The 24,347-nt window shown below is 35.2% G+C and overlaps 1 protein-coding gene across 12 annotated transcripts in view; it reads right to left on the reverse strand.

Annotated features, from left to right (window-relative positions):
• The window catches only part of PDLIM5 (PDZ and LIM domain 5), a 204,045-nt gene that overhangs the window by 51,617 nt on the left and 128,081 nt on the right, over nt 1-24,347 (reverse strand). For 7 of the 12 annotated variants that reach the window (XM_082728200.1, XM_082728199.1, XM_082728197.1 and 4 more), the window contains 3 exons: nt 6,959-7,075; nt 4,782-4,928; nt 3,912-4,043 (listed from right to left, as the gene is read on the reverse strand). The exons of the other annotated variants lie outside the window; for them this stretch is intronic. In XM_082728200.1, coding sequence (XP_082584326.1) covers nt 3,912-4,043; nt 4,782-4,928; nt 6,959-7,075 — 396 coding nt within the window. The remainder of the gene's footprint in view (nt 1-3,911; nt 4,044-4,781; nt 4,929-6,958; nt 7,076-24,347) is intronic. 12 annotated transcript variants of the gene reach the window in all.

Consider the following 24,347-nt stretch of genomic DNA (forward strand, 5'->3'; position numbering starts at 1 on the left):
TTTGCTCATAAGAGTTCCATGAGACTTAAGTAAGATAATTGTGTACAAAATACTTAGCATACTCTAAGGCACAGAATATAAGCCTAAACAGATGAAAAGGATAATTAATATATTCAAAAAATAAAACTTTTTTTCAATATTCTTATATACTAAAAATACATAATTAAAAAAAATACAGATGTACAGGTCATTTTAATTCTAAGGTTAATTCTAGGGCTCAGTCGATTAGAAAAAAATAACTAATAACCCATATATTCAGAGTTCTGAGAAGAAAATTTATGACCAAGGAACAATAGAAGTTACAAATGGAACATAAATATAATCTGGAAATAACAAAGCCCAAATCATCATTTAATGTTTAACAACCTGAATAAGTTAAAATTTATCTCCAGGAGAGCTGGCAGACAGACTTACTTAAAAGAAAGTGACTAGAATGATAAAAAATTAATGCCAAGTCTAATCAAGTTTGGTTGAAGGAACTGGTATGACCTAAGGTATGAGAAAAACTCAGGAGAAGCATTAGAGCAATCCTCAAATACATGACATGTGGATTCACTCTATATGACTACATTCTGTTTGCCTAATGTAGTGTCAAATCTATGGTGAGACAGATTTGGTTCAATAAAAGGAGGTACTTCCTAATATGAAAAATTGTCCGAAGGAAATATTCTGTTTCCTAACAATACCGTTAGGGACAGGCCTGATTCCAGAAGATATTCAAGCAGTTGAAGGAAAGGCTACAGACTGGATTTAACCATTCAAGGGTAGAAGGCTAAGATTAAGTTACACTTCAGCATGACATTCAAAGCCTTCTAAGATACAGCTACAATCTACCTGTCCAATCATTATCTCCTGCCACCAAGCGATACAAATTATGTGCTGGCCACACCTCTTCTCTGTCCACAATTTTCCAGGCTCTAAATAGAAGACACCTCCCCCACTCTCCCTCTGAACACATCCAAATACCATCTACAGTTAACAGTAGTAGTAAAAAATAATATCTATCATGCATGGTGTACCATACTAAACAATTAATATATTTTACTTAATCAATCATCTAGCAGTAGAGACACTACTTCCTTCACTTCATGACACAAATTAACTACATCACATACAGTTGCGTTTCAATTTGTAATAGCCAGGGTTTAAAAAAAAATAACAGTAACTTCCTTATGTATCTTGTCTCCTGCACTACCTTAATAAACTGAGATTGGGGACTTGACTGTGACTTTGGGTATGTTACTTGAAGTTGATAACATTTCTTCATCTGTAAAATCAAATGAAAATACTACTTTTATTCCAAGGTTATTGTTAGGATTAAATGAAACACAATGAGATAATATATGTAATACAAGTAAAGTACTTGGCTCTATGCCAAGTCAGAGAGAAAAAAAAATTAAAAATCTGTCCACAGAACTTTGAAAGGTCTCGTATTCTCCCAAACATGGAGAGTCTCTTCTTACACTTCAATTTTTACCTATACATATGAACATCTTATTTTATCCTTTGTATAGTCTTTATATTATATATTCTCTCCCAAAAGGCTAAGATGTTTAAATCTTCAACAGTACTCTTTAGATACAAAGTGTGCGCAGTAGGTTATAACCTTATAAAATTCTAAATTATCAGCAAGAAAGTTGTTCCATTTATATTTAAATTCAGGACTGATGAGCAGAGTTCAACATTCTCAGGAGAAGTAAATCTCTATTTACTTAAAACATTTAATGTGGAATGGAAGAATATTTGGTTTTATGGAGACAACCATGTATCTAAATATGTAATGCCTAGGTCTCTAAAAGAGCTAACATCTTTTTGCCAAATTTCTAGCATTAGCTACTATTTAAAGAAATACATAAACAACAGATATCATGTACTGAAGATTGAAGAATTAATTATATCATTGGCTATATTATTTTATATTTGGGAATAAAATATTCTAGTAATCATTATAATCATTAACAGCAAAAATATTTTGAATTAATGACTAATTTACTAACATAGCATGGCATGATTACTTAAATTGGTATCTTATTTCTGAAATCATGCTTCATATATTTTTTTCTATCTTTAAAATTTAAAAGGTTTCCTCAGGAAACCCAGTGTTCCTGTTTTCCAGAATGCCAACTCACTTACTACCTTGTCGAAAATCATTTCCATTTCCCAAATACCAAAATATATTTAGTTTGTGCCTACTGCTATTAATAAAAAGTGATTATCATGGCTACTAATACCTGTTCTATAAGCAGGTCCATGGAGAGCATCAATCAGGCCATAACTACATGTACACTTTTTTTTTTTTACACAATTAGTTTATTTAAACAACAAAATGTTTGATTGGAAGGGAATACTCAACTCATTTCTTTTTTCTTTTTCTTAAGGTTCTATTTATTTATTTGACAGATAAGAGAGATCACAAGTAGGCAAAGAAGCAGGCAGTTGGAGGAAGCAGGCTCCCTGCTGAGCAGAAAGCCTGATGCGAGATTCGATCCCAGCACCCTTAGATCATGACCTGAGCCAAAGGCAGAGGCTTAACCCACTGAGTTACCCAGGCGCCCCAAAACTTAACTCATTTCTTTCAGAGGAATTTATCTCTACTTAAAGACAGATTGCTCCGTGTGTAAGGGTTATATACAAAAATGTTATAAAATTGTCCTTGGTTTCCCAATAATAAATGAAAAACTTTAAGATTCTCCACTCAAGCAAGGTTTGCAAAAATTTTAATGTTGCTCTTTTTTTATTAAGCAGCGAGTGAAAAGTAACTTACTAGAATATAAAGGTAAGAGTTTAATGAGCATGCCATTAATGGAGATGGGGTATTCTCACACAACTGGTATTTTTCTCCATCCTATCTCTATTTTTCCCTATCCCATCTCCATTTGATATCCATCAAAACATACCACTGGCTATTTCGTTTTTTAAAAAATGCAATAGGCCCTTTCTGGAGAGATGTGAGCATCCCATTAGGTCCTCAAAGGGATCTTTTATTCCAAGTGTGGTCAGTAACCTGTCTCTGTATAGATTTAGCCTGGACGCTGAAAGATTTCTACTCAATTAACACAATTCCACAAATGTAAAATAATGTCGAGTATCTTTTTTTCTTAGAGAAAAATGTACAATGATCTCTCTCTCCCTGTTTAAACATCTGCCTTATAAGTTACTCAGAATTTTAATTAAGTATATTGAAAACCTCCATGACAGTGAATAGAATACAAACACATAATCAGTAGACAGCCCATGTTATATCAGGCTTTTACCAATTATAGCCATAGTTGTACACTCTACCATTAATTTTATGTTCCATCAGAGATGACTTTAAACAGTTATTTCATTAGGATTATACCCTTCCATGAGCACTTGGGATATTTTTATTTTTTATATATACCTAATAGTTTTTGGCATAATTGTTCAGTTTAGGAGAAAAATTAATTTTGTGTTTCAGAATTTCCGAGATATGGTAAAAATTAAGTTATCTGTCCAAGTAAAACCCTCATATATAAGAACAATAAGACAGTAGTAGCCAATCAAAATGAATTACTTTATTATTCTTTTTCATTTTTTCTAAAGATATAAAGGTATGTCTTACTAAACATTTCCCTATTCTAGTATAGCTACCATCCATGCAATGAAACAGTTATACTGTAATTTAAATACTTGGACAATTACTCATAATTTCATACTAAATATCAAGTATGGTAATAAAACATGTTACAAGGGGTTAAAAGGGGAGTCAATGATCATTTAAAATCACATGCTTGTCCATTAGCATTGTACTGAATTTACAGCTAGTTTAAAAACGGAACACAAATCCACTCTAGGACTTTCGCATCTGGCTGGTTAATATAGTGGTTAGGTGTTACAGAAAGCAGTGTCTTTTAAAGCAAACCACCACTGAGATACCTGCTCCACAGTACCTTATTTTCTTAACATGAATAGAGCCCGTTGACTTCTTCGAGGACTGGAGGTACGAAAAAGCTAAAGGCTTAGAAACAGGGCTGATGCAAAGTGCATCCAGGAGTAAGTGGTATTTATCAGGACTGGAGAGCCTGGTGAACATTTAGAAAGATATTTAAGTTGAAAAAAAATCACACGATCAACAGCAGAAAGTAGTCTTGACAGTCTATGATTTGAAACATTTCCAGAAAGAGCTAGAGACAGATATTTTACAGACAGGCAGAAAGAACAAAGCATAGAAAGAGGAGGAAAGAAGGTCCAAGTACTCTATTAATTTACTCATTAATATAAAATTGACTAAATTTTCACTAAAACTAGCCAAGACAATCTTTTAGGAAGCATAAAACTTTATAAAGACTACTGGAAATTATATTTTAAAAATCTCATAAAAATAAAAAATTATTATTCTTTTTTTTCGGGCGGAGGGATGTAGTTAGACTTGAGAACACCCTTAAATACAATCAGTTTGTGAGAGAAGAAAATATCAGTAAGAACTTAAAATATCTACTGATAGTTGACTCTGTTCCAGATAAAAGCTAAAAATTATAAAGGCCCAACTCAATAAGCACACAACATGTAATAATCCATGCAACTGAAAACATCGAAGATAAATGGTAGTCATGGAAACAGATGAAAGGAAGATTTAAAGAAAAATCAGTTAATAAACACTGAGGGATATGTCTACAACCCAGGTAAAATGTCCACAACACAACCAAGATCTCATATTGGGCTGTGACTGTTTCAAATGGTTATGTATGCTTTAAGGGTACTTTTAAGACAGTGAAAAGTGTTGGAATCACACAAGACACACGTTGTACATACAGCTCTACCTGGTTTTTGCAGCAAGAGCAGCAGACACAGTAGCAGCTGCACTGCTAAGAACTGCAGCACTATATCTAGCAGGAGAAGAGAAGGTGGAAAAGTTTCGAAAACCTTCCAAAGACCTTGTCACCACATTTCTTGTGGAGCTGCTTAAACTGATACATAGGGAAAGAAAAGAAAAAAAAAAAAAAAAAAAAGAGGAGAGGAACAAAAAAGAAAAGTGAGAAAACAGAGCATAATAAAGATAAGATAGTAACTATCTTATATTCGTATTTAGACATTAAAAGGTGTGATACAGAAGTGTAATAAGAGTGCAGGTCATTTATTTACTGCTGCTATGATTTCTCTCAGAAATTAATATCTGATATATAATGTTCCATAAAACTGATTTTTGATATATAAATGCTTTTGGATGTATTTAACTTCAGTCACTAATCCCATTTTAAAGTTAAATCAATATTATATAACACACATGTGAAGATTGATTTGTCAGCATCTAAGTAGAAAATAAATCTAAACATGAAGTCTGAATTTCCGTATTCAGAGAAAGGAAGGTTATATCGATTTTTCTAAAAAGACTCTACATAAAGAGCTTTACCTTAGGGATGATACACACCCAGAGCCTGACATTTTAACGAGACTTGTGCTTTCAGGAGAAGCAGGTACAACCGACTGCCTATCCAGAAGCAGCAGTACATACTAAAAGGAACAAGAGGTAACTTAAAAATACGGAGAATAAACCTACCTGGGGAAGGAAAACAAAGCACCTTTGTAAAATAAACAGTAATTTAAGTGAATATGACTAAAACATCACCCTCTCTGTTGATTTCTACACTTCCACTTTCAGTCAGCTCTGTAAAGACTCAATGCTGGTGTGAAATTTCATTCTCAGAACACTTATAACTTAAAATAACAAATATTTCCCTTTATCTTTTAGAAAAGGTCAAATACCTGGACAGAATTGAACATTCCATCATTAGGACCATAATGATTTTCAAGTTAGTTATAAGCTTGAAATTGAGAATTTTTTTATTAAGTTTAAAGTCTAACATGCACAGCATGAAACCTATATGGTCTTTCCTACTCATTTCTGCATGCAACTCATTAATGAACACCCTCACCTTCTATGACCACTTTTTTCACAATTTGTGACAGTGACCACCTCCAGCACAAAGTAATTGTGTGCCAAACTCAATGCAGGTTAGTAAGAGCTCAGACGTCTGAAACTGTGCGTAGGGACATAAATAAGTCTTTTCTCCTTCTCAGAAGAATATGATAATTCATTATTCCTAGTTCCACTGGCTATAGCTTTACAAACCATTAGAAAGTATATTAAAGAAACAGTGGTAAGCCATTTTTTAAAATGATACAAAATTAAGTATAGTTTTTCTGCAAGCCTGTAACTGAATTGAACTGTACGGCTATGTTTAGGAACTGTTGTGAATGGGTAGAAAAGAAAGAATGGGTCTGGAAAGAGAAAAGAAAGACGCCATCAGTGGCAGAGCAGGGTAATATGAGTGGCAAGCAATGTGGAAGGAAAAGTTACCAAGTGATTCAACTCTGAATTCTTCAATTACTCTGCATCTTTCAAGCAATGGCTACTATTTGGGGGAAGTGATGGCAAGTAACAACTAGACACAACTTTATAAAAAAAAGTCAGCTAAAAGAAATGCAGCTAAAAAATAAATTGTCTTTCTCTCTTTAAAAGGAAATTGCAATGAACGTCCTTCCTTGTATTGTATCACAAATAATAATACTGTATAGTATCAGCAGAGATCTGTAAAATCTTCTAAGTAACCTAAATACCTTTAGAATATGTGTAGGCACTTGGAACATACGATCTCTATCACTCTTTTTTTAGAGGAGAATACTCTAACTCAGTAAAATAGACTTAAAACAAACTCAAGAAAGTTGACTTTCCCATTCACAGTGAATAAATAGAAGGCATAGATTTCCCGACTCTATATTAGAATTTTGAATCTGAACAAAAAAAGAGAGAGAGACAGATATAAAAGCAGTTTATAGCGGTGTTCCCCGGTTGAGTGCCAAAGTTTCTTGTCTATATATTAATGATGTCAGTTCTGTAACCTATGATCACTTGTTTTTTTTTTAGTCAAAGAGTTTTAGTATTTAATTTCACCACCACCATTAAAATTTCAACATTCCACAAGGGAAAAAACTCTACCTAGAACACGCAGTTACTTTAGAAAGTGTGGCTACTTGGCTACCAATGTGTAAAACCTGAGGAGTTGCAGGTGGGTGAGGTCCACTCTGAGGTAGGTCTTCCAGAGAACTGTCAAACCTAAGTTTTCAGAAGCAAAATAAACAAGGCAAAGGAAATATTAATGAAAAATACATTTATCATCTATACCACCTTTTAAGTGCACACTGGTTCCTTTTGGGCAATACTCTAGTTCTGTGTTGTTGTTTTTTTAACTTTGTATCTGCAGTAAGGTTAAAACCCAAACCAACACCTTCACCACCACTAAATATAAGCTCTTCCCTCCACCAATTTTTTTTTTTAACATGGCTACGTTCATGTGAGGGAAGAAAGGTGAATGGAAATTCTCACACACAGAGTCCCAATACAAATACTATGTATTTTGCATGCTTCAGGGAAGTTAGGCTCCAAGAAATTAATTCAGTTGTTCAATATTATATACTTTGTAAGAGTCAGATGGAATGTGAACCAGGCCTGTCTGTACTATTCCCACTACATAATGCTTTCCATCTCTTGTGGGGTAGTTAGCTGCCTGAATGGTGCACTGCAAGAAAGCACTAAAAACCTCCTTCCAAGTCAGCATGCTGTGTTTGTAGATCTGAAATAATATCTCCATGTAAACAAAGTAGTTTATCCAGTCCCATGACTAATGTTTGCATACAACTGTGTTGCTTTACTTTTTACTTTGTTTTTCCGATGTCTGTACCATTTTTTCTTCCAAATGACTTAAATTTTAGAGCCATCACTAGGTTTAAAAAAAAAAAAAAGGATGAAAAATTCAATGTGAGGTTAGAAAAAAGAAAGCACCAAGTATAATATTTTGGAAACAAAAAATAAGAGAAATACAAAATTGCCCATTGTTTAAAAAGAAAGCTGTGGATTAAAAAAAAATAGAATATATCAGTCATGTTATACTGATTTTCAGAAAAGAAAATGTAACACTAAGATAAAAAAACAGAAAAGGAAAGGTTATATTCCCATTTTTTATTTAGCACTGGTCACATCTTTACCACAGAGTGTTGGGAAAATAAAAAAAAAAAAAAAGGACAGACAACTTAAGAAAAATGTCATGTTAGAATTAAAATATTATTTAAGAGATAGAGTTGAAAATGTTAAAAGAATAAGAACTGTAAGTCCTATAAGCAGAGGTTAGCAAACCATGACTATCAGGCCAATTTCGCCCACCACTTGGTTTTGTATGGCTGATGAACTAAGAGTGGTTTTAAATGTTTGTTTGTTTGTTTTAATGAAAAGAATAGTATTTCTTAATACACGAAAATTCTATGAAATTCAAATTTCAGCCACAAAGTTTTAATAAACTTTAAAACAAAGTTTAAGGAAACCCAGCCAGGTTTCTTCATTTACATATGTCCATGGCTATTTTCACATACTGCACATAGAGGTCAGTAGTTGTGACAGGCCATATGGCTCACAAAACCTAACATATTTACTATCGTAAACATATTTACGATCTTTACCAAAAAGTTTACTGACCCCTGTCTAGAGGAAAACCTCTCTACAGAGCTACCAGAGTTCACTTTTGACAATACAAATCTGATCCTGTCTGCTGGATTTGCAGGACTGCTGTAGAGGTCATTGTAGTCCTGGGCTCCCTATTCTCCAGCTTTATCTTATAGAGCTTTTCCTTTTCCCCTCCCTGGCTTGCTGCAGTCCAGCTGGTTTTCCATCTCTTTCTGAAACAGGCCAAGCTTCTTCCCATCTCAAGACCTCTGCATAGTCTCAATTTTTTTGCCTACCTCTCTTCACTGGGTTAATTCCCAAGTGTCCTTCTGCCCTCAGTTTAAATGTCACCTCCTCAGGGAGGACACCCAATTCCCCCCATCACCTTAGGCTGCCCATGTCACATGCTTTCAAAGTATCCTGTACCTTTTCGTCACGGAACTTATTTGTTATTAATGTAATCATATAGTTTGTGTGGTGATTTGTTTAATTCCAGACTCCCTCACTGAATTAGAAGCTCTGTGACGTCAGAGATCATAATGTTTTAATGGTACAAATGAAGTGTAATAAAGTACTTAACCACAAAATAAACAGTAAATATTTGTTGAATGAATGCATGAATGAAACTTACTGTTTTTAAATACAGAAATCACTCACAATATACATGTATTTCTTAGAAAATATCTGTACATTCTAGAGACTGGAGACTATCTAGCAGTTCAGGTTAAATAGGTAGTATATTACTACCTAAGCAAGAAGGGCATATGATCAACCTCTAAGAAATTACTAGACCTCCAAAAATACCTCTAAAAATGTCCTTTACAACATAATTATCAATATTCTAGAAAAAAGAAAATATAGTTATAAAGAACTAAGAACTATCAATGTTTACACACTACTATATAATGAGGAGAGGTAAGAAAAGGGAGTAAGCTGGAGTTCAGTCTTCCAAAACCTCCATGCACTATGTTGATTGGAAAAATGAGTGCCACTTGAGAATAAAGTTCACACAACTCATGAAATACCTTCTAAAGCCAGATTTCCAAGTTTCCAAACAAACGCGCTTGGCAGGTTTCCCACGTCTCACACACACTCATTACCTATCCCTTTGCTTAGCCAACCTCTAAAAATACCAGACCTAAGAAAATCTTAAACTACCTCATTTAATATGGAACAGACATCAATATCTGCTCTAATTCTGTCATTCTCTAATATTTATTCCTTTTAGGATTGGAAGAAGCTCTAATTAATAGCACCTCTACAGCAGCCAAACTCTCTGCTTTGTCTGTTACTTAAGTGAGTTTTCATTTCTTACCAGAGAGAGGTATGAAGACTTTATCCTTCCCAGATATGTCTGGAGAGCTGAGCTTGCAGCCTTTTGGTCTGTTTTTCTCAGGAAAAATGAACAAAGAACTATTGTGCATTATCTTTCTCGGCAATTGTGTCTTTCCGTGCTTTCCAAAGGGGACCCATGCTAGCAATCTGTCCAGGCAAACAGGCATGATGCTGCTCATCTTACCAATTCACCATCCTACAGGAACAGGGAATGGAACTCTCTTTCTATGCCCCAGGAAGGACAACTGTCAAAAAGCAAGATCCTTATGCTGTGGACTCCACCTCCTCCTTTTTTCTCAGGTGCCTCAACTGACCTATCTCCTTTGCATTTTCTATTCTCCTTCTCCACTGCATGCTTTGAGTCCCCATTCAAAACTACTGTAGAATAGCTTCTCTTAAAAAAAAAATTACCAAGAGAAATTACAAAACAAAACAAAAAAACATAATACCACCAACAAAACTGACTTCCCCTCCTATTTTCCTATCCCCACTAACAGCCAAAGGGAATAATAGTTTTACTCTAGAAACACTATCAGTCTTCAATCAGCTCAAGTGGGCTTCATCCTCCAGCCCTGATAAAACCATATTCTTGCAAAGGTCAATAATGAGCTCTTTGTGGCTAAACTCAATTGACAATTTGCATTCCTCGTTTTCTTTTTATTGTGGTAAAAAAGACAATATAATGATGATATGGATGGAACTAGAGGGTATTGTGCTTAGCAAAATAAGTCAATCGGAGAAACACAATTATCATATGATCTCCCTGAGGTGAGGAAGCTGAGAGGCAACGTGGGGGGTTCCAGGGGTGGGAAAGGAATCAATGAAACAAGATGGGATTGGGAGGGAGACAAACCATAAGAGACTCTTAATGTTACAAAACAAACTGAGGGTTGCCGGAGTGAGGGAGGTATGGATAACGTGGTGGGGTTATAGACATTGGGGAGGGTATGTGCTATGGTGAGTGCTGCGAAGTGTGTAAACCTGGCGATTCACAGACCTGTACCCCTGGGGCTAATAATACATTATATGTTAATAAAAAAAAATTAAAATTAAAAAAAATAATGAAATGAGAGAAAAAGTAAAAAAAAAAAAAAGACAACATAAAACTTACCATCTTAACCATTTTTAAGTGTATAGTTCAGTAGTATTAAGTATACTCATTGTGGTGAAACAGACCTCCAGAACTTTTTTACCTTGCAAATCTTAAACTACAGCCATTCAACAACAACTCTTTCCCCACTGCCTACCCTCTGGTGACCACTACTTTCTGTCACATGAATTTAACTTCTTTAATACCACGTACAGGTGGAATCAAATAGTTTATCTTTTTGAGTGCAATCCTCATTTTAATCTTGGTGTAAGACCCAGCTGACCACTCCTCTTCTCCTGTCTTCAGTGCCTGTTTTTAGCACTATTTTACTGGCTATTCCTGATTGCAGGACTGGAAAGTTAAAGTTCTCCATCAGTAAGACAATTTCAAAATGCTAATCTGGCTCATCCATTTTGGAGTGATATGTAAACTATGTAAGAATAAATTTGTCACAAAGGCAAACCTTTAAAATATGTGAAAAAGGATGTAGAAACTTTCTTTTGCAGCATAAAAACTTCAAATTTCCAACTAAAAACTTCAAAGCCTCCTCACTCTCTTTATAAATATCACAGAATAACCGAATAGAGTGAGTGATTTATTACGTCCCCATATGGCAATGAGAGGAGAAATCCTATACCTTAAAATGTGTCTTTTATAACAGGTAAAGGAGGAAAATGACAAGTGTCCTTTGTATTTTCACTCTTCCACAAGCAAACATTCATACAATAACACTGCTCAGCAGAAAATGGAATATACAAGGATCACACCTGATTTCTGTACTTTCAGGGTTCACTGGCACAGCAAAGCTATTTATTTTACCCAAGGAAACGGCTAGTTGTCTGGAAAATGGAGTCTCTTCCACTGGCTTACTGACAATAAAAACTGTCAGTGTGTTCACTTGTAACTAGGATTTCCCTTCTGCAAAATTAAATCAACTGAACTTCAGCTGGAAATTTCTGGCACTCTTAATCACAGGCCAAATTAATTAATTGATTTCAATAGCCTTTGTTTCTGTAGCAGCCTAAAAACATTATGTAAGCCTGCTAATTCTTCATTACAGATGGCACCTTACAGAGAACTTAAAAAACAGCAAGTAGGGGCCTCCTTGCTTTTTATACGTGGGGAAGCAGAAAGGACTGAATGTTAGATGTAAAAAGAAGATTATGAAATAAATGATGAAACATGAAAATACCACTCAAAATGAGATTTACTTTTTTGTGAGAGCAAAGATAAAGGACTGACTTGGAGGTTTCCACTTTACTGAAGCAAGGAAAAGAGGGAAAGAATAAGGGAGATCTCTGAAGCAAACAGAACTTACTATTTGTGTTGGGGGAAAGAGTTTGCTCTTTATTGATATACACATATTCCATTTTATTCACACCTTTCAAATTCTGCTTTACCTCTTACATATTTCTCTACTGTTGCTTTCCCTGATGGGTTATTATTGAATAATGCCCTGTCTTAACATTATATGAACTCTTTAGGTCAGTTAACTCTATGGTATTCCTTGATCTTTTCAGAAAATTTTTATTTTTATTTGTTTATTTGAGACAGAGAGAGCATCAGCCGGGTATAAGGGCAGAGAGAGAAGCAGACTCCCCACTGAGCAGGGAGCCCAACTCGGGGCTCAACTCCAGGACCTCGAGATCATAACCTCAGCCCAAGGCAGACAGGTAACCAACTCAGCCACCCATGCACCCCTAGAAAAATTTTCCTATAGGATCTCAAGATAAGATAGGTAAATATTGAGCATGTATTATACTACATTCTAAAACCCCAATATAATGTAAAGATTTTAAGGGATAATACCAACTTTAAAATTACTTGGAACAATCCCCTGATAAAAGCCTACATCCCTCAGTAGCACTAATGTACTGACCACTAACCATAGCCTCTCTCACTCTGATCATCAATTTCTTCTTAATTGCTCCTTTTATTGATTTCAACTAGCTAGAAACAGCTTCCCCAACGGGGCAGAAACCTGCCATTCTGTAGTATTAACGTAATCCTAATACTATAAAAAGAATTTATAAATGATAAAGGTATTATTTCAGATTCAGAATAAAAAGAAATATTATTTAATAAGTACCACTGCATCAATCTGTTACCTGTTTGAAAATGTATGTGGATCTGTCCAAATGCCTACGCAACAGCCACAAACCATGAGTCCTTGGAGAAGCCAGGTATCTTGAGAATGCCACCAAAGCACCTCATGCTTCAATGAGTATCCCACTAGCATTACAGAACAAAAGCTAGGGGTCATACACTCTCTAGCTAAATCTTCTGGATCACGCGTCCTGAGCTCTCCCATTAATCACTGCATCCAACTCGTTTATTCGATGATGACATCTGGATTCCACTTCATGCCATGCATCCTCACGTATTCTACTGCCCATTTTAGTATCCTGGCCTCATGGAGTTTACATTCTCCTGCCCACTTTCTCTCCTCTAACAGACCATGAGGATCAATCCCATCACACTCTCCCTCCATCCATTTACTTGCCACAATCAGAAGTGCAAACCCCTTGGGTCATCCATCATCTCCTGGATTCTTGCAACCTTACCTTTTTATGTATCTCCTAATCTGATCAAATTCCCATCCCTCTCAACCCTCCCAAATCCTGTATTATTCCACTGTACTCTCTATTTTTCTGTGCAGTCCCTTCAAAAAGAGGTTCCTTTTTCTCACGCCTTGTATGTTTATAATAAACTTGGAGGTAATGCCTTCCTCAATATTGTTTCGAACGTCAGTCATCTTAGATCCTCCAAATTCCCAAGTCCAAGGTTCATGTCATCAATTATACCACTCACTAGCTACTCATCGCATTTTCTTGCGTCTATCTCATCCACTATTTGCCTCAGGCCCTGACTCACTGTCTTCCTCTTTACCCATTTCAACAGTCATTCTTGATGACTTCAGTGTCGTCATGTTGAATCACTGAATAACCTGACTGCTAAGTTCTTTGACTTCTTCACTTCAGTGAAGTAAGTCTTAGAACATCTGAGCCATGTACTCCAAAATTCTTAACTTTTACTTTTCGTATATAAGAAAAATACCTCTAAAATCTGAGTGTTAAGTACCTCCTTTTTTTGTAATTCACTCACCCCTCTACATCATGACTCTATTAGTTTTACTGAACTGAAATGACCGTTCCCAATTTCACTGACTCTTACCAACTCAATTAATTCTTACCAAATTCATTGGTTCTTGTATTTCATTATTCATTAAACCCTGCCCCCTCCATTGTCAGTACTTCCTCTAAAATGCAAACCCATTGTCCGCACTTCTTCCAAATACAATCTAAATACAAATTCTAAAATTCAAACCCATTCAATTTCCTTCTCGTTGGCCTAACTTCATAACATCTCTTGCCTGAACTAAGGGAAGACACATAATTCGTCCCCTGTGTTCATTTTCTTTCCCTCAGAATCAATTTTACATAGCATTCAGAGGATTGGATCTTTTAAAAATACACATCAGATATTACTCCCATGATTAAAATCCTATACTGGGCTCTCCAATTAATTGGCTTAAAAATCTAAATCCAACTTACAAAGCAAAAATGATCTGGCTCCTGACTACTTCAATCTCTTATCACTCTCTCCTTTATTTACTATGCTCCAATAATAGTAGACTTCTTTCAGAACCTTAAACACACCAAGCTGAATCCTATCTCAGGGCCTTTGCACTTGCTGTTCCCTCTGCCTAGAGAGCCTATCTTCTGTATATGTGCATGGTTAACTCCTTCAGATCATTCGTGTTTCAGCTCACATGTTTTCTTTTCCCTACCCAGTGTCTAATAACTTCATTCCCCACCTCCCCTTACTATACTCATATTGTCCTATATTATTTCTTTATAGAACATCACAACATAAAACTGTATTATTTGCTTTTTTATTGCATGTCTACTCCACGAGATGATAAATCCATGACAGAGCCTTGCCTCTGTTATAAACCAACCATCTACAATAGTGAGTAGCAGATGATAAGTATTTCATAAGCACCTGCTGGATTTATTATATGCATATATAATATAATAAACATGAGCAGGGATCACTCAAGTCTGAGACTAAATGAGAATGTTTGAGGAAGAAGACATAGCTGTAGATTTAGGTCAAGGAACTAGCCCCTATTATCAACTGAAATCAATTACTCATAAATACTTCTGACCCAAATAGCTTAACTGTCCCATGATTTTTCAGTTTTACTTTCTTGGGATTACCTACATAATTATCAGACATTAATGCCAAGAATTAATCATAATTTGCCAGGTGAAATTTTTTAAGTGTAGAATCGAACTATTGCTTGCCTCATAATTTTGAGAGTCATAGGACATGACTAACTTACATTGGGTTTACTTTTTTTCTAAAATTCCTAACTTTTTTTACATTTATTTTGTTATCCATCCCTACCACCAACTATGTCCCAGAAGAGAAAAATTATTTAACCCAAACTATGCATAACTATATTAATTTTTTTTTCTTTCTCCTACAACATTGGGTCTTAGACTCCTAATATATGTTCAAAGGATGATCTGGTTATGGAATATGTGTGCCATCCCTCCCCACTTTGGGATAGCCACAAATTTAGGAAGTAAGTTGTAGAAGCCCTCATCCAACTCATGAATTAATCCTTTAAAACAATATCCTTTGTTCAACTCCTTCAACTTAATATAAATCTAAAAATTTGATAATCATTTTCATTATTAAATTCAATGGGATCTTAAGAGCCTTTCTTTGATGACTTGTTAAAACTTAATATTTCCCCCAATCTACCAAAAATGTGTTGAATTCGGTGTGATGTGTTTCTTGAGAACTTAATTCTGGGTCTTGGCAATTCTCTCCTTTTCTTGGTGCTCACTGGCAAGGCTTTAAAAATGTCTTCTAGATTTTTTTCCAGGTGACATCAAGTTCAAACTCGTTTACAGTTTAGAAGTTTTTTTCTTCTTTGAAACTTAATAGTACATTTACCTGTTCCTAGTCTTCTACTTTTTTTTCCCATTCTCCTGGATTTTTTTTTTTTTTTAATGCATATAGTGTTACTTACCAAATCTCTTCTGTAAGTTCTTTAAATGTTGGGTTATAAACCATTGAGAAAAACAGACCACTGGGAGCTCATCTAGAATGCCTTTCTATTTGGGAATTTAATTCCCTCCAGAATGTAAACTAACTAACCAGAACTTTTTCAGTATTTATCTCTGGGTTTGGGTGGCTTTTGTTTGCTTGTTTATATCTTTCAACAATGAGCATTTGTTAATTTACAGTAACCCCTAACAACACCACTTTTTTACTCTCTTAATGTTGTCTGGTCATTTCATTTTTCATATTTAAATATTTGTGTGTGTGTGAATGTACATTTTCTTAACATGCATGTGGTACTGTTTCAGTATCTTTGTTAAGAAATTTGCTCATTTAATAACCGATACTTGTTGCCATTGTAGTAAGCAAAGAATAAATTTGAGTCCACCAAGTTTGTTTAAAACTGTTACTTCTTATTAATTAAAATCTTTCAGAAACTTATTCTCAAAATTTTTTCTCATGAATTACTAGGATATTGGGATAAAGAATAAAGTATGCTAAAAGACAAAATAAATATGTACCTCTAACCCAAAAATTGCATAGATTTCATCCTAGCTTTAACACACTCTATTCAAAGAAATAAATGCAGACTCTCAGAATAATTAATTAGGTACAATTTGGAGGTGAACACCTCTCACAGAACTGGTCACAGAAGCAGCATTCAACATACTGTTACTAGTCATAAAAATAAAGAAAAACAAAAGGAGAGACATAAACTGTTGAGCTTGCTTTTAAGATTAATTTAATTTGAAAGGACTTCTTCAATTTGACTAAGAAATGGAAAATTGAAATGCCTAAATATCCATATCTGTCATGTGTTTTATACATTATGTAATATATTTCTTTAATTTTCTTTTATGAAATCATACTATCATAATCAACACACCTTCACATAACATAAAGGTAGAAAAACCTGGTTTCCTGAAACTTTCAATGTGACTAAAATATGTAAAAATTGAATAGTGACAAAGGATAGAAAATTAAGCCTTCCATCATGGATGAAGACCGCCTATCACCAATGTTCTATAAGTTGTGACATCTTTTGAAATTAAGAAGTTCATTACATGGGCACCTGGGCGGCTCAGTGGGGTAAAGCCACTGCCTTCGGCTTAGGTCCTGATCCCAGGGTCCTGGGATCAGGCCCTACATCGAGCTCTCTGCTCAGTGGGGAGACTGCTTCCCCCTTTCTCTCTGCCTGCCTCTCTGCCTACCTGTGACCTCTGTCAAATAAGTAAATAAAAAATCTTAAAAAAATAAAAGTAAAGTTCATTACAGGAGGAGCCTTCAACAGTAGTGACTTTTAATCAAGATGGTAAGTTCCTTTTACTTTCTGGTTTAATTCAATAAAATAATTTCAATGTGATTTACCTCCATACAGGTGAAGCAGAAAGAATTTATCCGAATAGTACTGGTGGTCTGATAAAACTTCTAAGGAACTTAGTGCATTCAGGCATCTCCAGAATGTAAATAAACCAAAAATTTTTCCATATTTACCTCTGGATTTGGATGATTTTTGTTTGTTTATATCTTTCAACAATGAGCATTGGGACCATGAAAGTCAATTTTTGCTATCAAAAATAATGATTTTTATTTTTAAAAAATACTTGTAAGTGGTAGTCTTCCCAGATTAATTTAAGAAAGTAGACAAGTATTTCCAGAGTTAAACAGAGTAATGAACAATTTTTGTGTGAAAATACAGAGTAGATAGAAACTATGTTACTTCCTTCAATTATTCTAAAGTACTTCTCATTAAGTAACTGAAGTGTAGTAGCCACTTATATTCAATAGATGGCGATCTTTACATTATAGAGTGGTCACCAAACCAGCATTTGCATAGGACAGTATAACCCACCAGTAGAAAAGGAAATGAGATAAATTCAAATACTCCACATTTTGCAATGGACAAAAGTTAGTGCTTGGTTACATACCCATTTTTTGGACCTATGGACTTTTTTCTAGGTTGACAAATGTACTCTGCACTAAGAGATTCTATCTGTTACTATTTTTATTTTTTAAAATTAGGAGACTCAATCTCATGAAAGAAACTGAGGGCTGCTGGGGGGTGAAAGGGTGGGGATAGGGTGGTTGGGTTATGGACACTGGGGAGGGTATGTGCTATGGTGAGTGCTGTAAAATGTGTAAGCCTGATGATTCACAGACCTATACCCCTAGAGCAAATAATACATTATATGTTAATAAAAATAAGTTAAAAAAAAAAAAAGACTCTGTTATGGATGCCTTTGTGTTGTGTATTTTTGAGCAAATCCACTTGTTCTTACACTTCGTAAAAATATATGGGAGGGGCGCCTGGGTGGCTCAGTGTGTTAAAGCCTCTGCCTTTGACTCAGGTCACGATTCCAGGGTTCTGGGATGGAGCCCCACATCGGGCTCTCTGCTCAGTGGGGAGCCTGCTTCCCCCTCTCTCTCTGCCTTCCTCTCTGCCTATTTGTGATCTCTGTCAAATAAATAAAATCTTTTAAAAAAATATATAAATATGGGAATATGAGACTAGGGAGTGATCCCTGATTTCTTTTTATGAAGAATAAGTTTTAGGTAATTTACTCAAGTGATGTGTCTCAAAAAGGATAAACAACGGGAGCCCAGTATATTTGTGAAACAGCAACTGAAGGAAGACCTGGCTCAGGTCAGCCAACAGTTTCTTCACGAAACTATTTTTTGTGGGGTACCAGAACATCTGTGAACAAACTAAAATTATTTTTAAAACCTGCTATAAAAAGAGTATGTTTGGAAATCTTTATGAAATTTCTGCATTCTAAAGTTGATGGATGTACAAAAATGATAGGTTTCTATTCAGGAAGTAATTAAAATCTGTTTTGACAGCCTTCAGCTAGAAAGCATGTAGACATTAACTTAGTGTTACAGGACGGCCCATACACAGAGGATTTTCCCCCCTAGTACTGTTTCATTGCTTTGTGTAATGTAACTGGTGACTAGAGTTTGAACTATTTTCCTACCAAAGGGAGAGGCAGTTACTACTCCCTTGAAGGATATTTTAAGTCTTTGAAAATTTAAAACTCCTATCATACATTATTCTTACCATAATATATGAAAAATCAGAAACTACCATTACTTGAGCAAGAGAGGTAAAAGACTGATAAAATATATTCTGATCATAATTTTATATATCTTTTTGCTAATCAAAATGCTATTTTTTACTTATGCATATAGGCCTCTATAAGTATGAAAATTTTAAAACTGCTTATTAAATAAATTATTTTACTTTATAACAGAAACTGAAAAGATGGTGAGATCAAGAAAATCACCCTTTAACTTAAGATAAATTGTATGGTGTTGACACAATGATGTAGTTTAGGTATAAATATAAATTTTTTTAAAGTTATCTTTCAATTAAATTTCCTTTTTAAAAAAAATTTGAGAAAGAGAATGAGAACAAATGGAGGTGGTGAGAAGCCAGCTCCCCACTGAGCAGGCAGCCCAAAACCTGGGGATCATGACCTGAGCTGAAGGCATGCATACTCTTAACTGACTGAGCCACCCAGGTGCCCCTCAGTGAAATCTCCTATAGCCCCCCATAATTCTCTACTCTGGTAAATCACGTATTATTATTAGCTTTCCACATTAATATGCTGTTGTAATATAGCTGTTGCTTCTTTTCAGTCAATGTTGCAGATTAGACTCTTTAACCTCAAACTTCATTTCCTTAGTAATAAAAAAACTCTGGGTTTTCCAGAGTACTAGGCATTTCATACACCCATTTCTAAAATTAGTCAGGTATTGTCATATCACACGAGTACTAAGCTAGTCATGCTGAAAAAGATCAAAAACACAAAGGAAGATGGATTAAGAAACAAATTTTTCATATTTTAGAAAGTATCTTCCATAACCATTTAACCAAGTGATAACAGAAGAGAGAAAGCATCAACACTTTTGTCAATCAGGTTGCCAATGCAAAACAATTCTCCTTTGAAGCAACTAAGGTATGGTTCCACTTTACCTAGAATACAAATATTAATGCCTTGATTTTTATAAAAACTTGACTTACACTGAATTTATGTTCAATTAAAAGTTACGTTTACCATGCTGCTAAAAATTTCCCTAATATTTAACAACTAAGGAATTGGAGAAATATGCATTTATATGCAATCAGAAACCATTAGTTAGTGCTAACTAGTGTGCCACATATGGTAAGGAAATGCAAACACTTGTGTTCAAAGAGCTTATACTCTAGTTAGATATATAGGGCAGGGAGAAAAACACCTGTAATCCAAAAGAGAAAAAGAGGCAGCACAACAGAGATTAACAACAATTCTTCTGAGTCCAAGTCAGTGAGTCTACTTAAGAATAACATTTTTTAGATCCTAACCTGCCAAACTGATATTAGTACCAAAAGGCCACTGGTATCAATTATGGACTGAATGGTTTCCCCCCAAAATTCATATGTTAAAGCCCTAACCCTCCAGTGTGACAGTATTCTGATATAAGGCCTACAAGATGGTAATTCAAGTTAAATGAGGTCATTAAAGTGAGTCCCTGATATGAGAAGATTAATATTCCTATAGAAAGAGGAGACACCAGAGCTCTGTGTGTGTCAACAGAGGAAAGGCCATGTGAGGACACATAAAGAAGCCAGACAGAATAGACTTCCCAGAAATCTACCTGCATAGCACCTTGGTCTTGGACTTCTAACTTCTAGAACTGTTAGAAAATACATTTCTGTCATTTAAGTTACCTAGTCTGTGGTATCTAGGTGGCAGCCCGAGCTGACTAATACAGTATATTTCTAATTTAAGAATTAGTTCACCAGAGATGAATCTTACAGTCCTAATATTTTTTATATTTGTACTACTTATGTATTTATTTTATTTATACATATTTATATTAAATGTCCATTTATATATTGACTGTATAAAGCTTTCTTAGTTACAGTTATATCTAGAAAGAAATACTATGCCTGTTAGGGTGCCTTTTCCTGGGGCGCCTGGGTGGCTCAGTGGGTTCAAGCCTCTGTCTTTGGCGCAGGTCATGACCTCTCTTTGCTCAGCAGGGAGCCTGCTTCCCCCTCTCTCTCTGCCTGCCTTTCTGTCTACTTGTGATCTCTACCCACCAAATTAAATAAAATCTTAAAAAAAAAAAAAAGAATGCCTTTTCCTTCCAATTTATATTATTATACTAACACTCTTAGCTTCAAAGAGCTCATACTCTAGTTGAAGATTTATGACATATAGAATAAGATCTACAATTCAAATTAGGGAAGGAGTGGTAGAAATTACATAGTATATTACTTCAGATTACTGCCACTATGGAAGATGGAGGTGGCACACTGTGGGTGAGTCTGTGTGGCTGGAACTGTAGGAAGGAATGAGAGTATCTTGGAAGAGGGAGGATTTGCCCTCAGCCCAGTCATTCTCACTGGCACACCAAGGGCATTTGGGGCAGGATCACACTTCATTCTGTGAAATTATTCAGAGCATTACAAGACGTTTAGCATCCTTAGCCCTCACTAGCATCCTCCTGGCCCTGTAAGATCTGTATTTTCCCCCTACACATTTCCTACTATGCTGCTACTCAGCAGCAACTCCCCCAAGAGAAAACAGAAAGTAAACTTTTATGGATGTGAAGAAAACAGCAGATGTGTTCAAATAAAATGTATTAAGTGACTGAGTAAATGGCTAATAGTTTATTCTAAAATGCTACATATGGAAAATTTATAACATACAAAATCATAGTAATATTTTGTTAAGTGCTGCTTGTCAGAGTTTATTACATTTACTCAGAGTTCATCCTAATTTTCCACTTTGAAGCTTTTCATTGATTCATTCATATAGCCTTGACTACATCTGATTTCTAAATTGCTTTACTAACTCATTACTCCCAGAATGCTTCTTTGCAATTACCTAAAAAACATCCTTTACTCAAGGCAGGAGAAGTAATGTGACCTCTTTTCAGCTTCCATATACCTTGCTGGCTGCACGAACATGATCTTTCATTTTAAGGGCTTCCCTAAATGCTGTTTGTGATCTGGGTTGAAAATTCAAGGAGAAGGGATCAGAAGTGACAAAGACAGAGAAAATGATGGGGAGATGAAGAAATGAGAAGACTCCACACAACTGAGGACCAAGCTGGAATCTACAAGAGCCAGGTTATCTCTACAGAGGCTGAAATGGTCAGGGGCTTTTCACTTCAGCCTTACACCCCTCCAGTCAGCTCATGAACTGTCGCTTTGGAGGAAGGGCATCTGCTGCTGAGGTGACATGTGAAGGGGCTGACCCCTGAAGGCTATCTGCCCCCTACACACACACACACACACACACACCAACAGTGGTATCAAGTCCTGCACTGAGGTGATATCTGGAAGGGCTTCACAGTGTCCACCACTGAAAAACTTCCTTATTTTAAAGAAGTGGGAAACTCAGGGGCAGAAACTTATGAGTCTCAAACTCAGAAGTTATCATTCCTTGCTTATCATTCTGTATTAATGACATCTATTTTGGAAAGAATGAACAAGGAAATATTTACTTGGTTTAAGTATTTTTCTTGAATGGGACAAACAAGGAATGAGTTCAAACAATTCTTGATACGTTTTTATGGACAGAACTAAACTTTCAAAGTCATCCCTAAATTATGAATGAAGGTACTTTATGTCTAATTTCTACACATTAGAGGTGTTGTTTATAAATGTCTTTATGTGTGTTTTACAGGGCATTTTGATCTCTACTAATGCATTACCAACATATACTATAATGATGCCTCCTTTTCATAAGTCTTCATTGGGTCTAATGGGAAAAGCATAAAAATGATAACTACGCCAAGAGCAACACTAAGTAAATGAATGTACTTTATTTAGCTTCGATAAAATTTTAATAAACCTCCTTAGTTCTTCATTTTTAAGTTTTTCTTGAAAGTGGTTAGATCGAAGACAACTTCCTATTCAAAATGGTGTGGATAATACGGGAAATATAAGATACAAATATACATATTACATCTTTAAATCATGCTTCCTATCATATACTGTATTTTGGCTATACTGCCCCTTCTGTTCTGTTCTGTATACTTGCCATGTTCCTTTTCACCTCAGGGTTTCCACACCCACTTCATCTGCCTTGAACAGAGACCCAAAGTCATCGCATGGCTGACTCTTCTTCCTCTCTCAGGTGATGGCATTAAGGTTATCTCCTCAGAGGTCCACAAATCCTAGGGAATCCCTCCATGTGTGGGCCACATTTCCTTTATACTAATTTATTTACCTCAGATCACCTTGTTTATGTATTTATCTGCTACTCATTATTTAACTCCTAGTACATATCTGTGCCTGGCATTTAAGTAATTATTTCACATAGAAGAATAAATCAGACAACAAATGGATATTTGTGATTTTTATAGGATTTTAAATATGAATCAGAGATGCAAAAAATTATAAGATTTTTAATCTGGGGAAATCAATTCACACAAATTTCTGAATAAATCTGAATATAACACAGGACAGTTACTCTCTATCTTAATATCATAATTTTTATTAAATAAGTTCTCTACAGGGGCACCTGGGTGGCTCAGTGGGTTAAAGCCTCTACCTTCAGCTCAGGTACCCCAGGGTCCTGGGATCAAGCCCCGCATCAGGCTCTCTGCTCAGCAGGGAGTCTGCTTCCTTCTCTCTCTGCCTGCTTCTCTGCCTACTTATGATCTCTGTCTGCCAAATAAATAAATAAAATCTTAAAAAAAAAAAGTTCTCTACAATATTTTTATCTGAGTCTTCCTAATGGACATCTTAAATGGCATAAGACTGTATAAAATGAGTATTTGTTTCCATAAATAATAAATTTTTCAAGGTAACAAAAATATTCGCTTTGCGGGAGACATTCCATTTTCTAATTGGTAAAACCTTGCAAAAACGTTGAAAATTCTTAACTTTCAAATTCTACATTAAAAACAAGCTTATAATAAAGAAAGTCTGTATAAGAGAGACAAACAAAAACAAGCTATAAATTAGGTCACTAGACTTAGAATAATATTTTTGCAAGGAACTTTTACAATATTTGGCTAGCTTTTAAACTAGGAATATAAGATGTCCCAGATGATTAATTGAACACAGGAATTCAACCTCTGATGGGGTCAAATGGAATGTCTTTTGTGATCCAGGCTGAACACTTATACTCATACTCAGCTATAGATCACTCTACTTACCTTAGTAAATGCTTTCAATGAGATATTAAGTACTTTATTTTTAATCAGGGAGGTAATAAATTCTTATTTTCAACTGTAGTTATTACATCTTATTAAGTTCTATACATGTTCACTTGTCTTTACTAGGGAGAAAGTCTTTTATTTACCTAAAATTCTCATTCTAGTAGCTCTCTCTCTCAACTACATAGTTACTCTAGAAATTTGGTGCTTGGTGGGAAATATTTTGTT

The sequence above is a fragment of the Mustela nivalis genome (genome assembly GCF_964662115.1).
Source record: "Mustela nivalis genome assembly, chromosome: 4".
NCBI classification, from domain to species: Eukaryota; Metazoa; Chordata; class Mammalia; order Carnivora; family Mustelidae; genus Mustela; species Mustela nivalis.